The sequence below is a fragment of the Penaeus japonicus genome, unplaced genomic scaffold (assembly GCF_977035675.1).
Source record: "Penaeus japonicus unplaced genomic scaffold, GWHDUDI00000001_assembly GWHDUDI00000033, whole genome shotgun sequence".
Classification (NCBI taxonomy): domain Eukaryota; kingdom Metazoa; phylum Arthropoda; class Malacostraca; order Decapoda; family Penaeidae; genus Penaeus; species Penaeus japonicus.
In genome coordinates this window covers 10038934-10058017 of record NW_028234435.1, presented here as the reverse complement: position 1 = coordinate 10058017, position 19084 = coordinate 10038934, and the positions used below count along the sequence as shown (strand labels likewise).

The following is a 19084-nucleotide window of genomic DNA, read 5'->3' as shown; positions in this document are numbered from 1 at the left end:
TACTCTTGTAACTTGATGATTTTGATACCTTTTCATCAATCATGTGCATGACTATAGACATTAATGCAAAAGAAAGTCTTCGTGTGGATGAATTAAGTGTCCCCACCCATTTCTCCAATTTGTAACTTTGTCATATTATCTTTGATGTGTTGTACAATTCTAACATTATTATCTGATTTATATGAATGTTCATGTAGTTCCATACATTATCTGAAATAACAAATGGGACCCAAGAAAAATGCTGTGTTAACTGTAATATTTATTTGAATGTACTGTAATACATACAAGAGTTCTCCTTTCAAAGATATACAGAAAGTGACAAGATTCAGTTTTACAATATCTCATGTCATGACAATGAGAAGTAAAGAAAACTAATAAAAGACTTCCACAACCCCAATTTCTCTAGTCCATATTTTCTTGATACATTGCTATAAAATATTAACCTTTCTTCACAAAATAAAAAGACAGCTGAAACCATAAATATTCTCTTTTTATTCTTCCATTTATCAAGTAATAAAATACATTTTACAAAGTGAAATCATGTTTAGGTAACAGAGGGGCATAAGTTTATCTAACACAGGAAAACAAATTCACTTATCTACCAGCTTTTGGTTCTAAATACAAAAAATTCTACTTCTACAAATGAACAAGTTTTTTTTTCAGGTGCACCAATACTCTCACATCGGGGATTTTTTCTTCAGTAAATATTCAGGAATATTTAGCATCATAACACAACAAAAGTTAATAAATAGAGTGAAAAGAGAGTGAATCTAGTGTAAACTATAGTTTGGAACCTGTCACGGGTTGATCCTTTTGTCGGCCACAAATCCCTTTGCGGGCAATGTGGCTGAACCAAGCTGCAAAATTTAAGGCTATGAACATGGCCAATGAAGCAGAAACAATAGTCTAAATTCTTAATAAGTTGGTTTTGCCATAAAAAAAGGGTATGAAGCACACAGTAGAAACCAGTCTATAGTGTTCTGTCTTCTTGCCTACTTTACTATTTGAGGGGTAGGTTTTGTGGGGTGCACACATGGTTTGTCTGGTTATGACAGTATTCCGTTTAGCAGCAGGCCGGACAAACACAAAATCCTCAATATTTTGACATTGATGTAACAATGCAGATTTACAGTTGTCTTAGAATTTTCTGAGTGACCAGAAAGAGGGGTGTCATCCACACACAATTTACTTGATACCGAAAATATAAAACACATTTGCCCCATTCATGTATAATAAACCCTTATTGAAAAAATTTCAGCCTTTATCTTGAAGTGACCTAAAAGATACAAGCACAAAATTATATATACACACACAAAGATGATACATAAATCCAGACAAATCTTACTTCAAAAATCTTTCTATAAAACATGAGATACAAATCTGACACAGGAATGCACAACACAGTATAAAAGGAGGACACTCTTGTACCACAGGTGGTGATGGTAGTAGTGGTGTTGTTACCCATCAACTTGCACTTTAGAGCCGACTGATGTGCATTGCAATCAGCACTGAAATCAAGGACGAGTTAACTTGAGGCTTGATTATGCTCATACCATCACACTGTGGCTTTTATACACTTGTTTACTTACACAGTTTCAACTCTGTGTAAGTTGGTCACACTTCCAAGTTTCTGGGACTGTACCTCCGATGGCTGATAGCAATGGCGAAGTTAACAAAATACAAAAACTTTCAATATGGAACCATTAAATATGCTAAAAAATATACACATACTATTTTGACAAACAGCCAGTGTCATCAGCAATATCAGAGACAAACGGGACCACTGCCTCTAAGTACATAAAGAGGCAAATGAATGGCTGAGTTTTCTTACAAATGGAGATGGACAACAAAAATAAATACAATTGGTTATGAGTATCTGTATGACTCGAGTGTGTCAGTCATGAATATGTCATACCTTTTCAAACTCTGGCCTCCACAAAATAAGAATGAAAGACGTTTCACCATGCATGTTTTTAATCTATGTGAGCGTACTGTTAAAAAACATGCAAAACGAAACCTCTTTACTGCTGGTACTAGTGAAAAGATAATTTTATTCAGAATCTTTTAAAAAATATCCACAGTTACTAAACTCTCCTTTTCCGAAACAATAATAATGAGATAAAATAATAATAATAATAGCAATGAATATAAAACAAAAATAAATAAACATAGAACAGAAATGTCATTCTAGTTCTATTTACTCATTTCTAAGCGTTCCTTAATCAATTTTACTGGAAGATTACCACGTAACAGAAAGAACAGGAGGGGAAATATAAATCAACCTCTCCTATACATAAAATCAGAGCATCTTTGCTTTTTATGAAAGTTGCCCTTGATAATCACTATGCCACCTGCTTCCCCTCCTGTCTCTGGTGCTTGGCCTTGCAGTTTAGCCAAACTGAAAGTGGAAACCTCCAGGGAAACCGCTGTTGTTGAAGCCACCTCCTGGGAAGCCACCTCCTTGCTGGAAGCCTGCGTGTTGGCCGCCGAAGCTGAAGCCTCCATGACCACCTCCGAAAAAGGCTTGGAAAATCTGGTTTGGATCGATGTCAGCTGGAAGAATGATAAAAAAGATTGGATTATTATCAGATCATAATCAGACTTCCCTTACTACTACCAAAACATTTCCACCTTAAAAAAAATAAAATGTGTATTGAAACAAGCACATCTACCATTCCCTAAAAAAAGAAAAAACACTTATCACACAAGCAACTTTAAATCACAGACAGCTTCGACACCTACCATCGTGTCCAAAGCCACCGTCAGGGTCATTGACGTCATGTCCACGGTCGTACAGGGCTCGCTTCTTTGCATCAGTTAACACAGAGTAAGCTTCACCAATCTCCTTGAACTTGATTTCATGTTCTCTCTTGTCCTTCTCAGTTGCATTAGCATGGCGATCTGAGGATTCATTTGGTATAATTTAATCCCAACATTGAAAAAAAAAAAAAGTATATATATATATATATATATATATATATATAATATGTATATGTAAGTATATATATATATATATATATATATATATATATATATATATATATATATATATATATATATATATATATAAATGAAGTATGAAACAACAAGATTCCCCTTATCATCAAATTCCAACTTTTAAAAATCAATTACAAGTAAACAATGCAGTATATGAACTTACCTGGATGATGTACCAATGCCATTTTTCGGTATGACTTTTTAATCTCGTCATCTGAGGCATTCTTGTTGACTCCAAGAATCTTGTAGTAGTCTTTCCTCTTTGACCTCTTCAACTGAATCTTGGCTTCATGTAGTAACCGTTTATGTTCTGCAAAGGAAAAATATTTTTCTTAACGCTAAGCTTGCATATATTACACAATCTCCCTCTATTTTGTATCATATGTATCTGTGTGCACACATGGATGTGAGCGAACCACTACACTCCAGGCGACTGACTGACTTACCTTGGCTACGATCTAATTTTGCAACTTTTTCATAATCCCTGACAGCTTCGTCGTGTTTCTCTAATGACTGGTAACACTTGGCACGTCGGAGGTAGGCTTTTATGTAACCTTCATCTAGGTTTATTGCTGCTGTGCAATCCTCGATGGCTTCTTCGAGTTTGTTCAGCTGTGAGAGGGAAAGCATTCATTAGTTTGAACGGTATTTTTATTCAAAGAGAATAATCTGACTTGAAGAGCTGAATACACATACTTAGAGAAAAGTTTCTAATTGTGGCAGAGGATGGGGAGGAAAGAAAAATTACAGGTTAAGAAACAAGAGATGAGCCAAACTGAAGAGAAATACTGATATAAGCATAATCTCTGTACAGAAAAGCACACATAGTTGTATGCATGAATTTTAACATGTATAAAGAAACAGATGACTCTACCTTAGATCCCACTGTGGCACGGTTGAAGTACAGCTTGGCATTAGTGTGTTTGTTGATGGGGTCAATGGCAAGGGCTTCTGTGTAAAGAGTGAAAGCTTCCTGGAAATTTCCTCTCTTGAAAGCCTCGTTGCCTTCTTCCTTTTTCAATTTGAGTTGTTTTGCTTTCTGAAAAGGAAATCAAACCATGTCAATGGCTGCAAGATAACTTTCTCTGAATATGAGTATTTCCCAATTTAGTCACTTGCTGACTGATTGATAAATACTATTCACAGATTTGACAGAAATACAAAAAAACAACAACATAAGGCCCTTTAAAAGATCCTCCTTCCTAAAACAATGAAAAAGTAATGAAAGAAACACCAACTGCATTTCCTTTTGAGTTACCGCCAATATTGAACTACCTTTGCAATAATGAGACTCAAACTGGAGAACTAAGCTCTAACCTTGTAAATTTCTCGAGCTTTTTGATGGTCAGGCGCTAACCGCAGAACGTGCTGGAAGTGATTGAAAGCTGCCTCTGCATTGTCCTGGTAATAAAGACACATTCCTCTAACGTAGATGGCATCAGCATTACCACTCTCGTACTGGAGAATCTCACTGCAAAAAGAAAAAGGTAAATATCAAATTTCCGACAGTTGGGTGCTTGCATGAAAGGGACCTATTATCCGTTTTCAACACTGACATAAGGGAAAGTTAACCACAAACTAAACTAAAGTAAATATGTATCTGTAAGTAATACATCAAAATATCTAAATAAGACTAAGAAACATAACCACAATTACTATTCATAAAAAAAAAAAAAAAAAGAGAGTATAAATATACTCACTTGACTATCTCCTGAGCATCGGCATATCTTTGAAGGAACACCAGATATTCTCCTTTTGTTATCTTTAGGCTGCGACACCCGACAGCTAGATCCAGCGCTCGGTCCAAGTGGAAAATGGCCTGTGAATTGGAACGTTATTTTGGTTTTCCTGCAGCCAGCACACATCATATGAAGATTCAGAAACTTCATATGTTCATCCATTTATTAATGTTTCGCAAACTCTTGCCAAAGATTGTAAAAAGGAAAAGGAAAAAAATATTCTGTGACAATATGGAATGATAAAGAGGAAAATCTATTAGAGTGAAGGCTGAAGTGTAATATAAATGACAAGAAAGGTTCTTTCTAAGCTTCACTAAAGAAAGTAGTGTTTACTCTTTGAACCCAACGATGCTGGGAGCATGGACTGTCCATGTCCACTATGGAACTGATTTATTTTTGCCTTTTTTACTTTTACGTACAAAGATGTCACTAACTGGGTCTATCTGACCTCACTTACTCGTTCCCTTTATGTTTTGTGAATGAAAATCTATTAATGGTGTTATCATTACCATCATAATTGAAAAGTAAAAAAAAGTGCATGTATGTATGCACTCCCAGCAACAATGGGTGAAGTTCACTTTATATATTCTTATAGCTATCCTAACTTTCGTGACTACTTATACTTCTTGTGTGACCATGACAAAATATTCCGAGTATTCCAGATGATACTCACCGTCCTGTAGTCGCCCTTTGTGGTTGCCTTTTCAATTTCATCATTGCAGCGGATAAGGGCCTGAGCATTGTTAGTTTCGTCACGGATTGCTTTGTTGTTGGGCTCGAGCTCTCCTGCCTGACGCAGCACTGACAGGGCTGCATTAGCATCCCCAAGGGCAATGTTGCATTTTGCAACACGAATGTACCCCTGTGGATGGAAAGGGACTTCTTAATTATATTTTAAAAATAAAATTCTCGTTTATTATTGGAAAGTGGAGTATTAATTACATTATAAACAACACATGATCTTCCCTCTTGGCCTCAATTTGATATTTGTTAACCCATTGCAGATGGGGATAAATTTGCTCGCCCAGCCTCCAGGATAAGTTTTATTTTAAAGAGAGACTGCTTGAAGCATTATAATTTGAATATTCCCACTCTCTTTCAGTCATTCATTGAAAAACTAGAGCGTTTTTTGTGTTTTGTTTTTTTGTGTGTTTTATTGAGTCTAGAGACTTATATGTGCCATATGACAGGCTCTACCAGTGCTGCAGTAGACTAAAATTGTAGTATATTATCCATATTAGCTCATTATTTTCTTTATACTTAGTGTGATAGAAGAATTGCTGTTTTATGGGAGGACAAAAGGCAACTATATTTTTTTCGTATTTTTGTGCTGTCATGAACGAATACGAAACATATAACCACCTACAATAAAGATAACAAGAAGAGGTAGGGAAGAGGAATGAATCCTGTGCTTGTGACTGTGAGTGCCACAGTGAAAAGCATCCATATTGGCACAGGAGTACATTTTAGACACTGGGTATGGATTGAGTCACCTTCCTCTTCCCGTTCTGACTGCACATCCTTCATCGGCGGTACTTTTGAGCAAGAGTTCGTCAACTTAGTGTGTGTCATCGCTCTATAAAGATAGTGCTTGCTAGAGACAGTGGATGGGTGCCATTCAAGGCTCTCTCTCCTGCTGGTGCTAGGAAAAAGTGGTGCCATCTAGGTTTTGGACGTTAAGCTAGCACGGTATTACGGTAATTATAGTAATTATGACTGCAGTAGCCATCATCACTCATTCCTTTTTCATAGCAAAATAAAACAGCACAGTGATCCAAAATCCCCGAACGTCATGTACGTCAGGACGCCCGTCCTCAGGCCAAAGCTCCTACGTCATGTATATCATGACACCCGTACGCAGTGGGTTAAACAACATACATTTTTGACACTGAGCCAATGAATCAGAAGGGAGAAAGAAAGAAAAAAAATCAAAATCAACAATAGATGAATCCTCATAAATCAACATCTATATATCATTTACAAAATTTTATACCAGTAAAAAAAGAAGAAAATATCCTCACCTTGACAAAATTTTTGTCTAATCGCACGGCTTCTCTGGCATCGTTGAGAGCCTCATTGTATTTGCCCAGCATCATGTAACATGCTGATCGGTTGCTGTAGTAGGCTGCGCAATCAGGACACAGCTCTGTAAAAGGAGAAATTTATGGTCAAAAAGGTATCCCATTATTTTTTTTTTCTCATAGGCAATGTACTTCTTAATGCCAATGTAAATTGTGCTTCATAACTTGAATAACAATAATACTTTATTTAAGTAAATAGTAAAACTGGATAAAAAATAAATAAAATAAAATAAAAAGATCATTAAAACACCATTACTGGCAATGATATAATAATAATAACTACAATAATAATGACTAGAAAGAACACACAGTGCAGAGCCTTGTCAAAAATCAAGCTAAAAAAAAAAAAAAATAATAATAATAATAAAAAAAAAGACCAGCTGCTTCAATAGGTTATGAATAACATCCATAAATCTTAATCAGAATCTGTCAGTAGCTTTTATGCAAACCTGCTGACAATAATAATAAAAATAATAAATATAAAAAGATGGCTGACTATCCTGTTTTTCTTTAGTTGGTCCATCAAAATACTCAACTGAATATAAACCAAATCGACTCGGCATTACTCAGCAACTACTGGATACGATCAAGAGACAATTGAATTGATCAGCTGATCGGATAGCGATGAGGAGTGAACTTTGCTTATGACACCAAATACCGTGATCGTTACAGGATTATTGAAAAGGCTAATAGCATATATGAGTTAACATTTTTTTCAAGATAGGCATAGTGGGCCTACAAAATGCTATATGGAAGATTTCAGGGAGTGGACTTCCTAGAAATAGCAAGAGTCATTATCGACGTGATGTTAGCACAAGGTTTCGTTTAATCGCTTTTCGATATTTTAGCCCGCAATCTCCGTGGTACATTCCATACCTTCCAAGCTATCGGGGCACCATCGCAAAAGCAAAGATTCCGCGGACTATAATAAGCAAAGATTCCGCGGACTATAATAAGCTAAGATTCCGCGAACTATAAAACTACCATCTGGCCAAGTCACGAAAGGTGTGTCGGCAACCAAAGTCGTTAGTACCGGCGACGCGACGCGATATAGGCAGGTGGTCCCGTCCCGAGGGCAGGGATCCCCAGATGGCAGAGTTCCCACGCCTTCTCTCCCGCCGCCCTTTCTTGTGGTAGAGGGACTTCGATCGAGGATATGACTCGCTTTGTGCGCCTCGCGTCTCGTGGTTCGTCCCGAGTCGACTCATTTCCCCAATACGAAGCTCCATAATAAATGAATTAACTTACCCAAAAGAAAGTTCCGCACTAAATCAACGCGATATTATATATATATATATATATATATATATATATATATATATATATCTAAAGATCACATCGAAACAAATCTATGAGGGATATTAACACGGGTTCTACGCTTCCCCATACAAAATGTCACACACCTCCGGCTCTCGGTTTACCTTCAATTTGCCAGTGTTTGCCCCTCATAACCTCAGTCAACACACTGCACCAACGATGTAAACTGGCCGTAAAAAGCGGGTCAGTGTGCGGGATCTCCATGATCTACAGCTGACGAGTAAAACAAACAACACGACCTTGCTTTACCCTAAACCCGTTTTGTGGATACAGACAGGCAAGAGAGAGAGAGAGAGAGAGAGAGAGAGAGAGAGAGAGAGAGAGAGAGAGAGAGAGAGAGAGAGAGAGAGAGAGAGAGAGAGAGAGAGAGAGAGAGAATTAAAAAAAAATTGAATACGTAACGTTTCAAAAAACAACTCTTTTTGCTCCAACCTGATTAGCATACCACGCCATTAGCAAAATCGACTACGATGATGATGATGATGATAGTGAAGATAACAAAACTATTCCGAACATATAAAAAAGAAAACAAGAAAAAAAGAAAAACGAAAAAAACACGGCGAGACGAAATGGCATCTAAACCACCACGAATTTTGAGGTCAAACACCATTATGAATGCCACGCGGACCCTCGAACTAAGCCGCCGAAGTGGATGACATTTGGATGACAGCAGAGAGAGAACATGGCATACCACGACGTCGTTGGTGATTAAGAAAAGGGATGTTCTGTGTCTCATTTTTTGATGGCTGTTGAGATGGCGCGCTTTATCCTGAAGGGAGGGAGAGAGGGAGAGAGAGAGGGAGAGAGAGAGGGAGGGAGGGAGAGAGGGAGGGAGAGAGGAAAGAGAGAGAGAGAGAGAGAGAGAGAGAGAGAGAGAGAGAGAGAGAGAGAGAGAGAGAGAGAGAGAGGAGAGAGAGAGGAGAGAGAGAGAGAGAGAGAGAGAGGAGAGAGAGAGAGAGAGAGAGAGAGAGAGAGAGAGAGAGAGAGAGAGAGAGAGAGAGAGAGAGAGGAAGAGAGAGAGAGAGAGGAAGAGAGAGAGAGAGAGGAAGAGAGAGAGAGAGAGAGAGAGAGAGAGAGAGAGAGAGAGAGAGAGAGAGAGAGAGAGAGAGAGAGAGAGAGAGAGAGAGAGAGAGAGAGAGAGAGAGAGGATGGACACACTAACACGCGAGGCAATGATAGAGGCATATCAAGTCATTCTTCGTCTTTGTGTTAAACCTCTTTTTGTTTAAATGGAGAGGATAGGGGTGCAAGACACGGGGGTGAAGAGAATGCAAAAGGGAAACGAGAGAGACATGACAGACAGACGAGATCACTTCTGGACGAAACTGATAAGCAAAGAAGACTAATAAGAGGTGGGAGGGGGGATGTAATATAAGGAGGGGGGGAGGAGGGGAATGTTAACGTGGTGTATGAGCGAGACGACACTTAAAATTGTCCCAGTAGTGCTTAGCCCCCTTTCCCCTAACCACAAACGTCATTAGTCCTAAGAGAGCGATAAAGGAAGGCGGGCGTTTATGACACGAGCGAGAGCCCGCCAGCGTCTCAGAGGTGACGTTCTCGAGACGTAGGCGGAGACGTCGGACCAGCGGCGACGACAAAAAAAAGGCTATTTTCTTTCTGGACCAAAATAGCACACAAGAGAGTTCCTTCTGCTAAAAGGTTACATAGTTATAATCGCGCCCCTCGTTCTCGGAAGAGGTCACACGCCAAGGACCTCAGAAGACCGGCCAAACCAGCTTCTTTCAGAAAGGATGCAGCACTACCTGTCTATACCCAAGAACTTAGCTCAACCCCTGACCTTTGCTGAGTTATGAGAGCTAGCTACGGGCACGGGCATCCAGCGCTGGACGCCGTGCACAGACCCCCGCCGCCCCCTTCCCCCTCCCTCTATGCCCACTGCATGACTTGCACCAACCATCGCTCCGGGGCGTGCGAGGGGCAACAGGAGGATGCGTTCGTCTTAAAAATGAGAGAGCGCGATCCCGAAATAGTCCCGCGAAAGCTACAGCAGCCGCCATTCCGCATTAACGACAGTGACTTCACGAAACTCAAAGGCTGATCTGCTGATTCTTCGAGAAATGAAGGTAATTCCCTTTTCTCCCGTTTCATCACATTGTCTAGAAGTGCACGGTTATGCTGTCACGGCCATAGGCGCTGGCATTATCTTTTAACAAGTAGTCACCAACGTAAGACCAAAAAGAATGAAAGAAAGAAAGAGAGAGAGAAAAAAAGGCCGACACAACAGTAAAAGCATTTTATTCCCCCAAACAAAAGTACGAGACTCAAAAGCGTGTCATTCACTTATATCACACTCACACTCACACACACACAAAAAAACAACATCATCCGAACGAACAAATCACACACGTTCCCGGCTCGTACATCGCATACCCATTAGCGCGAGTCTGGCCAAAAGCATCAGATAATGAAGACAGAAGCTCAACCCAAAAGCCACCAATCGGTCCTCGCGCTCCGATGATGAAGAAGAAGAAGAAGAAGAAGAAGAAGAAGAAGAAAAACAAAAAAGACGCTGCTGCTAATGGGTTCTTGAACGTGTCTGAGATCAGGAAGACGGATTTCGATGCCACCATTGCCGAACGAAATTAAATAAAAATACGTTTCCCTTGTGTCTTGTAACGCCAAAGCACCCGAACAAGTCCCCCTTACCAGCATCCCTGCCTGTGTTCCTCCAAGCATAACAATCGGTGGCGTCCTTCGTGGTGCTCGTTGCCGTGATGGTGGTAGTGTTGGTGGTGGTGGTACGGTACGAGGAAACCCCCCCATACCGCCCCTTACCCACTCCCCGAATTCTCCTCCTGCCGCGACTCATACCACCTGGGCGAATCCGTCACGTACGGGCCATATATTCTACAAGCCGAGTCATGCCGTTTCTCTCGCCACTCGTCCAGGAAAAGGGATATGGTTCCACCTAAATGCTCACTTTGAATCCGTCACGTACGGGCCATATATTCTACAAGCCGAGTCATGCCGTTTCTCTCGCCACTCGTCCAGGAAAAGGGATATGGTTCCACCTAAATGCTCACTTTGAATCCGTCACGTACGGGCCATATATTCTACAAACCGAGTCAAGCCGTTTCTCTCGCCACTCGTCCAGGAAAAGGGATATGGTTCCACCTAAATGCTCACTTTGAATCCGTCAAGTACGGGCCATATATTCTACAAGCCGAGTCATGCCGTTTCTCTCGCCGCTCGTCCAGGAAAAGGGATATGGTTCCACCTAAATGCTCACTTCTACGGACTACATAGAGCCTGGACGGTTTCGGCTTCCCTCACTTCTCACAATTAGAGCGTCCAACATTCAAACCACGTGTTAATTGCGGCGTACACAATGCCATTTCGACTTATGCCATGTCGCTGTCAGCCCTGTCAAGACCTTCCGGGTCAAAATTCGCAGCTCAAAGCACACTTCTTTCGTGGATATGGTCCTTTTTTCACTGCAATGACCAAGTATGCCTTCGTGAGTTCTCCACTCCTTCCGAACAACGTCCTTTGAGTGAGTGAGTAAAAAATGTGAAAAAAACTCTCGACACTTCGGCCGCACGCGTCACCCTTTCGCAACGTTTGGCAGGAAAGTGCAACAAATCACTTGTTTCAAGATTAACCACATGTGCTCACTTTACATTTTCTAATACGTTCCCGTTGCAACACTTTCCCCCTTGAATAAATCAAGATTTCGATACACAGGATGGATCTCCAAGTGGCAATAAATCTAAAAACTAAAAATGTCTTTATCAAATGAAAACACCGAGCATGAATTTGTGAATCTTAACAGAATTAACTTTGGTGTTACTTTGCTTCAACAGACCGTATCTGACAAGTTAATCTTCATGCATCAATAAGCCTTCCAACAAAAGCTGTGCATCTTGTTCAATGTCTTAAAAGGGAGATAAAATCGCAGATCAAGACGGGCTAACACGAATCAGCGCCAGAAGTCACGCAAAACTCACAATATAATCTCGGCAGGATTCCATTTTCACATTTCAAGGGTATATGAGGCTTTTGGAACTATTTCATAGGAAGGAGCCTGCATAGGGGGGATGAGGAGGGATGAGGAGGAGGAGGAGGAGGAGGAGGAGGAAGAAGAGGAGGAGGAGAAGGAAGAGGAGGAGAAGGAAGAGGAGGAGAAGGAAGAGGAGGAGGAGGAGAAGGAAGAGGAGGAGGAGGAGGAGGAGGAGGAGGAGGAGGAGGAGGAGGAGAAGAAGAAGAAGAAGAAGAAGAAGAAGAAGAAGAAGAAGAAGAAGAAGAAGAAGAAGAAGAAGAAGAAGAAGAAGAAGAAGAAGAAGAAGAAGAAGAAGAAGAAGAAGAAAGAGAAGAAGAAGAAGAAGAAGAAGAAGAAGAAGAAGAAGGAGGGGGAGAGGCAGTTCGCCAACACAAGCTTCTATCCCCCTTTGCCCTTTGTCCAGCGGAAGACCTGGCCACTACATCGGATACAAACACTGACATCCCTTCACTCTGTCACTTATTTAATGCCGACCATCTCATAGTGGGTTTCCGTTTCCGGTAGTCTGACGGCAATAGCTAAGGATAGAAATGCGAATTAAATGCCAAGGGCTATTCTAGTAAGTACAATGTCCAGGTTACGTCGGGGATGTGGCTAACGGAAATGCAACATGACGGAGAAAATTTAGCTCTTTTCCTTATTCATGACCAGTGGGTATCATGTCAAAACTCGTTTTTAACGTAAGTGGATAATGCCACTGTATAGGCAATATTTTTCAACATTAAAAGCATTATCAGCTACCGATACTAGGGCGGCTAGTGCCCAAAATACAGGCGGGTTGAGACGCTCACAGGCCTGGCACGGGCATGCCTTGGGCCCGTCTCGAGCAAGGGAACGAGCACGTACTCGTACAGTCCTCTCTCTCAATCTTCTCGGGATGTTTCTTACACGTCCTAGGTGGTTCAAGTCTCTATTTGTCCGTTTATGTTTCTTTAAAATATTCTAAACATTCAAGACAAAATGCTCCAATATTTTTTTTCTTGACCACAACCCACTTGCACTCACACACTGGCTGCGTCATTAGCGTGCAAGCAGCATGTATCCACGCGTGGCAACACCTGGCCGCAGTTCACATCTCGAAAATAATATATTACGTCAAGCGCACACTTCCTCCGGCCGGCTTCTCACGCCCCGGGACGTCTGTCTGTGTGCCACCGCCACTTCTGCTGTGGCCTCCCCTCGTCCTCCCGGCCCGCGTGCCGGTTCCGAACTCCGTCACATCCCGTCCCCTCAGAACGCCTCGCCCTAGCGGACACTCTACGCACCCTCCACACCCTGTTCTCCTGCGCACTGACCCGTGTTTCTTCCGCCTTGCCTTGCCTTGCCTTGCCTTGCCTTGCCTTCCCTCCTCCTCTCCTCGCCCCGACGCCTGCGTGCCTCCCTCCCCTCACTTCCCCTCACCTCACCCCACTCGCGATCCCCTTCTCTCTCCCCTTACCGTCACTACCCATCACCATTAAACTTCATAAAGACGACAAATAAGGTAGGTACAGCCCGGAACTTGCGAGGGCGTGGGGGCTGCCCTCAGCCACCCCTTTCCCTCGTTTCGGCCAACATCACCGGGCATAAAAATCGCGATGCGTCACGCGCCACCTACGTCACTGCCCACGTCACATCTTGACGCAGCTTCATGCAAACACTTGTTTCGTCTCGGTCGGTCACTATTGCCCGATGAGCTTCCGCAAAACAAAACAAATACCTCGGCTCCAAATAATTGGGAAAACCTACTTTGTCATTACTATATGGAGTATACCATATACCAAACTATTAGATTTATAAATGCACATAAGGATTGATGTTTCTGTTATCCACATGATGAAATATTATCGGTTGTTTTCACTCCAGGCCTGTTACAGAAACCAATTCGGTTGTGGGCGGTTTTCGTTGACCTCGCATAATTCTACGGACCACATACCCACAATTAACTAACGGATATATTCATCGATAAGGAATACCCAAACCCATTCACAGATCGTATGAAAATATGAATGAAAAGCTCGTCCTTTCCGCGACTATAGTATACGATCGATTAACTGACCTAATCGTACGTAAATGCTACAGTTACTCCCATTATGGACATGAATTTCCTCTGCAAGGTCTCTAGGGGGTCTCTGCAAGACGGCCACGTGACCGACGACCCACATCGCCCCCTAAAGCATTCGCATCGCCAATAACGCGAGCGGCATGAGTGTATATACACCTCGCGCTCTCTCACGGAAGCCAGTGTCAAAGCACGGTTGCAAACAATACCAAGAACTGCCATGACATAGGGTCACATTAAAAAAAAAACATAAATCGGTTGCATACAGCACATACAACATCCATAGCCACATAGACGCACAGTCAGACGCTAGAAGTGTGCATAGAGACCAAGGGCAACTCTTAGTGAAATTCCATCGCGCACTCAATACGGCCAATCAAGAACATTACTCCTCGACGCGGCGGAGTGTCCCGGAGGGGGCTATTACGCTGTCATTCAGGGCCCGCACGCAACCCGTCCCCCTTTCCCATACTTCTCTTATCATCGCTTATCTATCCTTTTCATAGTCTCAGTCTCTCTCTCTCTCTCTCTCTCCCCCCCCCCTCTCTCTCTCTCTCTCTCTCTCTCTCTCTCTCTCTCTCTCTCTCTCTCTCTCTCTCTCTCTCTCTCTCTCTCTCCAGTATCTCGAATTACGACAGCGACGATATTCTTTATGAAGGCAATGGACATGAGAGAGACAAAAAAATTCCTGCTGTGCCACTATGAGCTCTGTGTATGAGAGAGGAGAGGGGTGGGATAGTGGAGTAGAAGAGGGGCAGAGAAAGAGAGAGAGAAAGAAAGAAAGAGAGAGAGAGAGAGAGAGAGAGAGAGAGAGAGAGAGAGAGAGAGAGAGAGAGAGAGAGAGAGAGAGAGAGAGAGAGAGAGAGAGAGAGAGAGAGAGAGAGAGAGAGAGAGAGAGAGAGAGAGAGAGAGAGAGAAAGAGAGAACGAATCATTCTTTACTTTTCGACTGATTACCCTCCCTCCTTCATGGGACCAACGCCAAGATTCCGTCAATACCAAGAGGGAAGACCGTCCGGCCGAAATCAAAATTATCATCGCCTCAATGTCGGCGCAACATCAGCAACGCATGCAAGATCCTCATTTCCCGGGACTTGCCTAAAGTTTCGCTTATTTTAACACGCGCAAATTAGCGACATAACAACCACCGGGATGCATTTCCGTGAAGAAGAACGCCAATAAATAAATATTTTCTCTTCCGAACCTATTCAGAAACTCTCTCTTGCGTCATCAACTGCGCGCGGGGAAGGGATTCTCTTACTTCCTGAAAACACAAACACACGTTCACACAGACACGAGCGAGCGAGCGAGAGAGAGAACACACATACACACACACACACACACACACAAGATTTACGGACACATATCTGCGCATTTCCAAATAAGCGCATTCCCCACAAACAAACACCTACCCACTTCTGCATCATCAACAAGAACAAAGAGAGAGAGAGAGAGAGAGAGAGAGAGAGAGAGAGAGAGAGAGAGAGAGAGAGAGAGAGAGAGAGAGAGAGAGAGAGAGAGAGAGAGAGAGAGAGAGAGAGAGAGAGAAAGAAAGAGAAAGAGATTAACCTACATACCATCACCAGACGCAAGACTGCAAAGGAAGCCCAAGACACACTAAACGAACTAGGTCAAGGTACCACATCGCAAACAAACAAAAGGAAGAAAGAACGACCGAAAAACAAATAAAACAAGCAAAGATAGAGGAGAAAGGGAGTGAAGAGGGAGAGGGGAATAATCCCTGTCCTAGAATCGGAAGGCGTGGCGAGAGGAATGTGCCCCAATGCCCAAAGATCCAGGGGGTAGAGAGGGGAAAAAAAGAACAAAGGAAGAGAGATAAAGGCTAGTGATAGAAAAAAAAAGATTCGGTATCATGGGTCAAATTAAATTAGGTTGGGAAGTAGGATTTATTTATTTATTCGTTATCATTATAATCATCATTATGGCTATCATTATCATTATCATTAATATTAGTAGTAGTATTGCAATTATCATTATCATCACGGTTCCCAGACGCAGGGTCGTTTGAGTTGCAGTACATTCAATGCTTTCTTACTTGGCTTAAGTATGAGAGATGGACGAAGGGAGGAATATGAGCAAGAACGAGGCGGGAGAGGTGTAAGAGGAGAAAAAGACGGAAGAATACGGGCAGCAAGAAGGAGATAGGAAGGCGCATACGAGAAAATGAGAGATGTCAACAAAAAAGTGGAAGGGGGAGGGAAAGGAGAGGGGAGAGAGAGGAGACGGCGGGGGAGGGAGAGGGGAGAGAGAGGAGACGGCGGGGGAGGGAGAGGGGAGGGAGAGAGAAGAGAGAGGGGGAGGGGAAGAACGGCAGGGCAAACCGACGGGCTCCTCGTGGGTGGTCGCGGGATAATTCCTCCAAATTATGTGGAAATGTTGCCGTTTAGCTGAAAAAGGTCGAGACTGGTGGGCCACGGGATGTGAACTAGGAGACGGCGCACGAGGCTCATAAATGCCTTACGCCTAGTTAGCAACTGATCCGCCCTCTACCATCTCGGGCAAAAAGCCCATCTGCCTCTGACGCTGCACGTATTCGTTGGGTGAGAAGGGCGCCAGTCCCTCCCTCCCTCCCCCTTCTATCGCCTCGCGCAAGATGTTTCTTTTGGGTTAGAAGAGAAACGGGTCCTGGGGTCATGAAATGAGTGATCGCCTCGGCTCACGGGCGGCCGATATCCCCACCGATTTTTTTTTTTCCCCTCCCTTACATCTTTATTCCATCACGTCAACGCTAGTTTGAATTATCACAGCCACACAAGAAAACGTGATGAATGTGATTCGGAATTGAAGTTGGGAGAAATTACTTCACACGAGATCAGCGACTTCGTGCGGCCGGGTGATACACAAGCACACGATATGCTTAAAGGTTTCATCGCTCCTCCCACACACCCCGCCCGACGCCCGCCCAACGCCCAGCCATCCCCATCATCAAGTGTCGCCATAGTCGCCATAAATTTGTCAGCCCCCCCCCCCCTCGATCACATACCGCGCGTACCTTACCTTAATTACCCTTTGCTTTGAACACAATCCTCGATTCGGTGCCCCTCCGTTCCTCACTTTCCTTCGGCCGCCCGAAGGTCAGAAAGTTATTTACGGTGTGACACAACTTTATCGGGGAGGGGGGAAGGGGGAAGGGGGAGGGGGGGGGTGAAAGAAAAAAAAATCCAGAGAGATAAAATCCATTTTGATTTACAACATCCCCCCTCCCAGAGAGCTAATGGGAGGCGCCCTTCCTCGAGCGAGTCGACACAAAAACAGGTCCGCGGCTCGTCTCGTGGGTGCAACTGGACGAGTTGATGACTGTGTTGCGGCCATCTTTATGTCAAAAACTGGGTTGGATTAACACGCAGGTCTTCTTAGGGCAACACTCAACAACCACTATTAAGCACTAAAGGTTAACGAGCCTTTCATCCTATAGCCTTTGGATGGCCCCGCGATCCACTTACTCGGCCATCATCCTCGCAGCTAAGAGGGCAGACACAGTTTACGGAATGTGAATCCATTTCCTACCTCGCGAGCCTTTGGCTAGGCACCCCAACACACCACCTATCCATTATGACCTCAATGCCAACAGAAATGCCAAAATCGCTTGGTCTCCATGTACGGCAGCGAGGTTCGGGTATGGGACCAGCCCAGACTGAGAGAATGGGCGCCATCCCGCAAAGGTCTACAGGAAGGTCCGAAGGAACCTTCGACCCACCGAAGGATCAACAGTCGACCTCGGCGGCAAGCGCGAGTGAACTCCTAACCTACAAGCAGACCAGGCGCAAAAAGTTTCCTGATTGCTTGGCGGCTGCGCGAACCGACGTCAACAAGGAGGGGGCAGACCCAGCCCTCAGCGCCTGCCCTTGGGCTGCAAGAGGGAAAAAAATCCATACTGTGCACACAATTGCTACCTTCATTGGTAAGAATCTATGAACATATAATCAGTTAAGGATATATGAACAATAAAATCAGGTAAGGATGTATGAACAATAAAATCAAAATCCCAATCCCGACATAAACAACAATGAATAGCCAATTAATCATCAATATCAAGAGGACCTCCTGCAATCCTGCAATTCCTCCAAACAAACCGACCCAACAGGTCAGCCCCGCGCAGGCAGGCAGGCAGGCAGGCAGACAGCAGCCCTTCCCAGCCTAATGCCGTTTCCCGTCCGTTACCTGCCTGTCATACTAGTAATCCTCTGGCGCTACTGAGATGTGTTTCCGGTCGCGGAGTGGGTTACGGGAACATTGCTTTCACCTCGCGCGCCGAAATGCGTACGCGTGCCCGACTGCATAACCACGGCGTATGCAGAAACAGATGCTTTTGTTTGTTTCTTTCTTTGTTTGTGTTGCGAGTGTTCGTTCGTTCGTTCGTTCGTTCGTTCGTTCGTTCGTGTGTGTGTGTGTGTGTGTGTGTGTGTGTGTGTGTGTGTGTGTGTGTGTGTGTGTGTGTGTGTGTGTGTGTGTGTGTGTGTGTGTGTGTGTGTGTGTGTGTGTGTGTGTGTGTGTGTGTGTGTGTGTCCAAGTGTGTGTGTGTGTGTGTGTGTGTGTCCAAGTGTGTGTGTGTGTGTGTGTGTGTGTGTGTGTGTGTGTGTGTGTCCAAGTGTGTGTGTGTGTGTGTGTGTGTCCAAGTGTGTGTGTGTGTGTGTGTGTCCAAGTGTGTGTGTGTGTGTGTGTGTCCAAGTGTGTGTGTGTGTGTGTGTGTCCAAGTGTGTGTGTGTGTGTGTGTCCAAGTGTGTGTGTGTGTGTGTGTGTGTGTGTGTGTGTGTGTGTGTGTGTGTGTGTGTGTGTGTGTGTGTGTGTGTGTGTGTGTGTGTGTGTGTGTAAGTGAGTGTCCAAGCGTGCGGTGTTCCACATATTCAGCCTATGTTAAAAATAGAGAG

General features: G+C 43.4%; 1 protein-coding gene across 3 annotated transcripts in view; it reads right to left on the bottom strand.

The window, feature by feature from the left end:
- Positions 1-246: 246 nt before the first annotated feature.
- LOC122261816 (uncharacterized) overlaps positions 247-19084 on the bottom strand; it is a 100267-nt gene continuing 81429 nt past the window's right edge. For all 3 annotated transcript variants that reach the window (XM_086530362.1, XM_086530360.1, XM_086530363.1), the window contains exons 4-12: positions 6758-6882; positions 5410-5598; positions 4698-4816; positions 4315-4468; positions 3872-4036; positions 3444-3609; positions 3161-3307; positions 2743-2901; positions 247-2553 (exon numbers count right to left, since the gene is read on the bottom strand). In XM_086530362.1, the coding sequence (XP_086386488.1) occupies positions 2390-2553; positions 2743-2901; positions 3161-3307; positions 3444-3609; positions 3872-4036; positions 4315-4468; positions 4698-4816; positions 5410-5598; positions 6758-6882 (1388 nt within the window). In that variant the 3' untranslated portion in view covers positions 247-2389. The remainder of the gene's footprint in view (positions 2554-2742; positions 2902-3160; positions 3308-3443; positions 3610-3871; positions 4037-4314; positions 4469-4697; positions 4817-5409; positions 5599-6757; positions 6883-19084) is intronic.